Source organism: Limulus polyphemus, unplaced genomic scaffold (assembly GCF_000517525.1).
Source record: "Limulus polyphemus unplaced genomic scaffold, Limulus_polyphemus-2.1.2 Scaffold2301, whole genome shotgun sequence".
Lineage (NCBI taxonomy): Eukaryota > Metazoa > Arthropoda > Merostomata > Xiphosura > Limulidae > Limulus > Limulus polyphemus.
This window is the reverse complement of record NW_013667911.1, coordinates 87,019-94,854: the sequence shown is the minus strand read 5'-3', so window position 1 is coordinate 94,854 and position 7,836 is coordinate 87,019. Positions and strand designations below refer to the sequence as shown.

Here is a 7,836-nt window from a genome sequence, read left to right as displayed (position 1 = left end):
CTTCCGTCTAGCTGCTCTGATTTCGGGATCATCCCACCATGTTTGTCCACTTCAGCATTCGTTGATCTGGAATCCATTTCGATGCTCCTCTTGACAGCCCTTTTTGTCTTCTTCGATGGACCTGGACGACCCGGACGCTGCTCAGTTGTATCCTTCCTGTGTTTCCTGAACTGCACGATGATTCTGTTGACTGTCGAAAGCGGGATTCCCAAATTCTGCGAAATTTGCCGCTGACTTATTCCACCATCTGCTTGACCAACTATCCTTCCTCTAACAAAATCTGACAATTCGAGAGAACCTTGAGTTCTATGCACAAGATACTTAGTGTGCGGACGGACCATTTTCATTTATATAGTGCTCTGTGAACACAAATTAGTTAGCATAAATCAGTTAAATGACGAAATATTAGATGTCTATTTACTTGTGACCACTCAGTGTACATGCATGTTATTAAAATGTAAATGTAAAATTACATACAATATATAAAAATAAAAAACGGATGATTAATGTTTTTCTTCAATGGTAATATTGTGTATATATAAAATATGGTAATGACCAGGCGCTCTTCTTTCACAGTGATATCCAGTCATTATTGAACAATCACGGATGACTGAGTGACGGTCACTTTTCTAAACTATGTCCATTCCAAGAAAAGTGACTAATATGATACAATCGTATATTTGTACGTACAATAGTATAAGGTGTTTATGTTCAAACATATTATTCATGAGCTTGTCCTGTATTTCGTAAAACCAACAGCTCCGAATGCTAATATCATTGTAGCCTTACCATGTCGCAAAATTTCGCCATTCTGTCACTCCCTTACCCATTTCTAAACCTGGATGGGGCTGTATCATGTCATACGTGGAAACCTGGAGTTTCTTGATGAAGATATTTATAGAACACCACTCAGTCAACCTTGTAAAGAGACATTCTTCAGAACGTCACTCAGTCAACCTTGTAAAGAGACATTCTTCAGAACGTCACTCAGTCAACCTTGTAAAGAGACATTCTTCAGAACGTCACTCAGTCAACCTTGTAAAGAGACATTCTTCAGAACGTCACTCAGTCAACCTTGTAAAGAGACATTCTTCAGAACGTCACTCAGTCAACCTTGTAAAGAGACATTTAGGACGTCGCTCAATCAACGTTGTAAATAAACATTTTTAGGACGTCATTTAGCCACTTTTACTCATGACTGTTAGTAAAGAATTTCGAAATTTTAATTTAAAAGCAAAATACACATGTACTTCATTTTCTACTGTCTGCTGGTGATTTATTTGTTATCAAATGTGAAGTATTTTACAGCTTCAAGGTTTGATGCACTTATTCTAAAAACTTTACAATCTGCTTTACCTCTTTAATACATTGGAGACGTTCATTGGTTTGTTGTATATGTCTTTCCATTGCCGTTGCCATAGCAGTCATGGCCAATTCCTACTGTCACTCTTCTACAGCACACTCTGGTGGTAGACCATTCCAATAGCCTGAATTTTAGAAAATACACATCAATATTAAAACAAAGGCCAACCACACTTCTTATACGACTTTTAACCTAAATGAAATATGTCAGAGAATGAGAACTATGAGCATGGTCGGTGTCATCCATTCCCAGTGGGATGAGATGGACTAGACAGACAATTAAGAGGCTCCATCCTACATCTTGAGTGCAACATACTATAGTGTTTAGGAAATACACCAGCTTTAAAAGTAAGCACTTTTTGTAGGGTGTGGGAGCTACAGGGGAGGCTAAAGCCCATTACGGGGTAGCTTCAGCCTCAGCAAGCCCCTCCTTACCGCGACCCCCTCCCACCCCGACTTTGAGCATTATACTGTTTACTAATTATTTAGTCATAAAGATAAATATTCAAATTTTTCACACACAGTTTTTAATAAAACCTGCGTTCATTAACTACTGTCTTAAACATTTTAACATCCATCGAAGCTAGATGACATTAAATCTATTTTATAAGAATACAACAGTAAATAATGAAAAACCTGCGGTCAACGTCCCAGTCACCAAACAAGACAATAAAACGTTTGATATGTAACGCTTCTTTCTTTCCTTGCTATTTTCTGTGACATATTTGAGGTATAGAGCTTTTGAAATATTTATTTCCTCATAAGCTAATTATTCTATATCTACTCAGAAAGATAAAAAGTCACCTTTGATATACTGATGAATAAATTAAACCCCTATGAACGAAGAAAAATGTTTTTGTTAACGCATGCCCACATTTGTTATCGATAAACCCTTATGAATGAAGAGGAATGTTTTATTAACACAAGCCCATACTATGTTATCAATAAACCTTTATGAATGAAGAGGAATGTTTTATTAACGCAAGCCCATACTATGTTATCAATAAACCCTTACGTATGAATAGGAATGTTTTATTAACGTAAGCCCATACTATGTTATCAATAAACCTTTATGAATGAAGAGGAATGTTTTATTAACGCAAGCCCATACTATGTTATCAATAAACCCTTATGAATGAATAGGAATGTTTTATTAACGCAAGCCTATACTATGTTATCAATAAATCCTTATGAATGAAGAGGAATGTTTTATTAACGCAAGCCCATATTTTCTTATCAATAAATCCTTACGAATGAAGAGGAATGTTTTTTTAACGCAAGCCCATATTTTCTTATCAATAAATCCTTATGAATGAATAGGAATGTTTTATTAACGCAAGCCCATATTTTCTTATCAATAAATCCTTACGAATTAAGAGGAATGTTTGTTAACGCAAACCCATACTATGTTATCAATAGTCTTACGAACTAAGAGGAATATTTTGTTAATGCAAGACCGCACTTAGTTATCAATAAACCTTACGAATGAAGAGGGCTGTTTATTAACGCAAACCCACACTTCACTGTCAATAGTCTTACGAACTAAGAGGAATATTTTGTTAATGCAAGACCGCACTTAGTTATCAATAAACCTTACGAATGAAGAGGGCTGTTTTGTTAAAGCAAGTCTGCATTTAGTAATCGTAATCAATAATATTATATATGATCACAGCTATGAATTATAGCTGCTAATTCTAGCATCTATTTAGACCATCTGATTAGCAGTTTAGATCAATAAACAAGTTACGTGCTATTTCAATCACAATGTTTCTGTCACGTTGTATAAGCTTTACAAGTAAACCACTTGTGTATATATACAGAAGGCAAAACATTGAGAAGGCATGAAATAGTACAATTCTTAATATTACAACAGTAGCTAAGCTACTAAAACTTGTAGTATACCATTTTTGTTCGATTATAGTAATAAAGTAAGCATGAAAATAGTAAACAGTTTTAAACTGAAATACAAATGTGTATAACAAAAAAAACAACTGGACAAACTTCATTTCAGTGAAAAGATACACAACAGACTTGCACCTTGTATTAACATACATTAAAAATGCTTTAAAAATTGCAACTCTGTCACAAGTTCATAACAGACAGATATTATATCCACCAAATCTTCTTAAATCCTTTACCAAGTTGGTTTACTTAGGTTAGAAAGAAATCATTTTGCAAACAGTTATTTTATTCGTATACATATCGATACATTTTAATTATAATGACAAGCAAGAAAAATTCAAAACCTGGAAATATATAATCATCATATGCACTTCTGAGTGCAAGCTCTACAGTAGCGGAAGTGATAAGGTATGAAAAGAGAAATCCATTCCAAAAAGAGTTAACTTTAAACTCCAATGACGTCATATTAGAATAAATCATGAAATACACATGAAAACAGTAACCATAGGTACCACATTGTCGGATTTTGAGACTGTCACTCGGAGGAAACCGAAGACCTGACCTACTTTCAATGTGATCCATTCAATGGCATAAATACCAAGACAGCCAGGTGTTAAACAGTTACGCAGATGTGCAAAGCAAATACGTACAAACCAACTGTATACTGAGGTAGAATGTATTTCCTTCCCTGTCAAAAATTATTTGTTAAACCTTGTAGAAAAACTATTCGATCACATCTGAAGGTTGTGTTTGTAGATAAATTTATAATCCTAAGATATGAAAGCCGCTAATCCAGTTCGTTTGTATATATATCACTGATACTGCGTGACTGATTGACGTTCCGAGTGAACGTGATAACGACCACACAAGATAGTGGCGACATAGAGAGTGGTGACAGTGAGGAATGAAGTGTGTTGCGATAATAAAGCAATCACAAGACTCTTATTATGTGTTTGTTGCTCTCAAATAGATAAGGCTATTTGTTTAACAAACACACAGAATTTGTTTTTGTTTTAAATTAAACGTTTTCATGAAAAAAATACATTCATGGGTTTCTGTTGGTTTAAGCAAAACCAATTAAATGAGATGATTCTATACCTATAGATTTTTAAACAATTTTAAAGGCTTATTGTAACAATAAATGTTATTATATATATAACATAGGCTCACCCTGTGGCACAGCGGCATGTCTGTAGACTCACACGGCTAGAAACCGAGTTTCGATACCCATGGTGGGCAAAGCACAGATAGCCCATTGTGTAGTTTTGTGCTTAATTCCAAACAATCAATCAACCAACATAGATATGCCGGTGGATAACATACCTAAAACGAAATATTTACAGACTTCTTGCTACTATGAGCAGTTTTTAAATCACGAATGTCGCGAAATTGTTGCTCAAACTACATGTTCTGGATTTCATTTGATGTTTTCGCAGTTTACAGGTGGTATTTTTCAATCGCCGTATTGCTACACGGCATTTACTTCCTGGTTCATTGCAATGTCGAGCATCTGTTTTCAGTAACTGGTGTGGGTGGAAGTTAATGGAAATTATATTTTTATCAGACGCGACATTCTCAGTCTAATAGTAACAATATGTTTTGGTGTTTGGGAGATAGTGTACGGTAAAAAATGCCACCAAAGTAAAACCACTTACCTAAATGACAAGAAAGGTAATTACATTTAATTACATTATACAAAAGAGTAAACGCGCTTTATTGGCTGATATAGCGTTATCTGTCATTATTTGAAAAAAAAAAAATAATAATAATAAGAAGAATTTCAAAACTTAATATACGTGGCACAGGATATATAGTGTTGAAGAAGAACATACTTATCTACGTATGATTTTGAATTTCGCGCAAAGCTACACGAGGGCTATCTGCGCTAGCCGTCCCTAATTTAGCAGAGTAAGACTAGAGGGAAGGCAGCTAGTCATCACCACCCACCGCCAACTCTTGGGCTACTCTTTTACCAACGAATAGTGGGATTGACCGTCACATTATAACGCCCCCACGGCTGAAAGGGAGAGCATGTTCGGTATGACGGGGATTCGAACCCGCGACCCTCAGATTGCGAGTCGAGCGCGTTAACCACCTGGCCATGCCGGGCCTATCTACGTATGGAAGAACTTTATTGAAACATCGAATGGAATGGCTAACAACTACTGCTGCTCACATGCTGTCATTAACTAACTTTCTAATATGAAAACATACTTATCAAATTATGTGGGTTTGGCATGGCCTTGTGGTTAGCGTGCCCGGACTATAAATTCGGTTCATGTTTCGCGTCCCGTTACCAGAAAATTCGCTCAGTACTTTTGAGCCATGAATGTGTTATAAGTGTAAAGATCAAACCCATTATTCAGTCCAACAAGAAAAGCCCAATAATCGGCTTTCATTCTTTCCATAAATGTAATATTAAAACGGTTACGCATAGACACTACTGTATAGTTCTGACAAGGATTTAATTCCGATCAGTGGTCTTATGTTAGTATATTCAACAATCGATGTATTAGAGTACGTTATGTTTCTTTAATCCGTATTTTAAATTTCGATATATCTCTACCTGTATTACATTTTAACACATGTTTGTGTGTTAAAGCTCTCGTTTTTTTTATCTAATTATAACAATAATTTCTTGAGGTTCTACCTAAATATGTTTGTCACACAGAGAAAAGGAAAACTTCATGCAGTGAAATGACCCTGTTATTCCATGTAGCCATTTCTTTACACATTTTGTGGTTCAGAAATGCGATAATATAAACAGACTGTTGAAACCGAAATTGTTTCTGTATATCAGTATCTGATTCTGAAGGTATTTATATAAATTTAGTATGGAGAATTGAAGTTATATGCACATAGTAATATAACACTACTATTGTGTGTATTACACAAACAGCTAAGGTATCCTATATATATTATTTACTAAATCAATTATATTCAAAAACAAAAAGCACGTGAAATTATATTGCAATGTAAACATCACTTGTTTATTTGAAAATACGCAACTGTTATCACAGGGATAAAGAATATGGTCATTTTTTAACGTAGTAGCCTATTTGTGGGAAAATAAAACTGGATCCACAATGTGCGTAGCACTTCAAAGCACATATGAGAGGTGATTTATGGGCTGTAATGCGTTCAGGTAGAAAGTGATCACAAGATTGACCCAAGGTCAGTGCAAGTAAATCGATAAGCGACGAATCAAAAGCGCACTCTATAGGCAACCGTTTGCAGCAGGACTTAAAAAATGTTGACTTCTTTTATGTTCTCAAAACTCGCATTGTTGCCTTATTCAGTATCAGTCAAGGATGTTTGATCAGATACATAGGACGTTTTATTAATAAAAATGATACAATAGTACAGAATCTGTCTGAAAATCTACTTATACTACTTTCTCTCACCTATGCTAAAGAAATGCATAACTTAATTCATTCTCTCATCATACTTTCTTTGAGCAAAATCTGGTACATTTTCTACATGCTCTTACAACTCTCTGCTATAAATACTGAGCTGGAGTTAAAGGCTGCTTCAGTATCTGCTATTGTGAAACTAATAAATAATGCTTAATTTACAACAGCTATGTGTGCAGATGAATAAAAAATGACCTTCGCCACCAACGAGACTTAAGTTACTTAACACACTGACCTAATGAGCAACAATTTGACGTTGGATGATGGCAGTAGGTGAAACTGGGATTTTATTTGCCATACTTAATATTCTAAGGTGAATACTTCGCAAAAGTTATATTTGATAAGCTGGTTTAGTATCCTATTTTGAGCTATTATCAAGTATGAAGAAAAGACATGGGCAGCATTTGATATGGCTTCAAAAAATGTCATGCTATTCGTGATTGGTCTCCAAGACTGGATCACTGGTGACTTATCATTACACGTTGACATTCTTCAACCGGTGAAAAAATAGAGCAGGTAACCAGAATTATGGTGTCTGGTTGATTTGACTTTTGGCTAGTTGCGGTTATAAAACTATGCATATTTTATTTAATAGGAAACAACAACTGGTTCATGGTCATTTTGCTGACTGGGTATAGGTCTATCTGATTTCTCCCATCATACATGCGCTTAAAGACCAATGACAGCAACTTGTTTAATGACGACTATGTTTGACGGCTGTTTCAAAAGCTGGTAATTATACACATACGAGATCTATTATTTTCATCATACTTAGGTCGTTATCTAAATAGTTACAGTTTATAAAAATTTTCATTGTACTAATATAATATGTATATTTGTGTGTGAGAGTATTTTAACTATTAATACTTAAAAAAAAAATATATATATATATATATATATATAAGCGTCTTCATAAACTTAAACTAACCATAATTATTTCATTCGGTTATTCATTTTCTGTGAATTAGCATTAAAAGTCATGCTTTCACGTTTTTTTTAAATTTTGTACCAATGACATCTGAAAAGAAATGTACGCATAAAAAAAGTATTTAAGATATTGCAGAGTAAATATACACCTGGAAAAAAGTTAAGCACCCCCAAATATTTTTCAGGATTGCTTATTGAAAATAAGGTTTAATTTTCATGATGTTGAGCAATG

At 34.6% G+C, this 7,836-nt stretch overlaps 1 protein-coding gene across 3 annotated transcripts in view; it reads right to left on the bottom strand.

Moving 5' to 3' along the window:
* Positions 1 to 7,836, bottom strand: part of LOC106466559 (zinc finger MIZ domain-containing protein 1-like) — a 149,854-nt gene that overhangs the window by 91,765 nt on the left and 50,253 nt on the right. For all 3 annotated transcript variants that reach the window (XM_022394590.1, XM_013926851.2, XM_022394591.1), the window contains exon 2: positions 1,357 to 1,487. In XM_022394590.1, coding sequence (XP_022250298.1) covers positions 1,357 to 1,428 — 72 coding nt within the window. In that variant the 5' untranslated portion in view covers positions 1,429 to 1,487. The remainder of the gene's footprint in view (positions 1 to 1,356; positions 1,488 to 7,836) is intronic.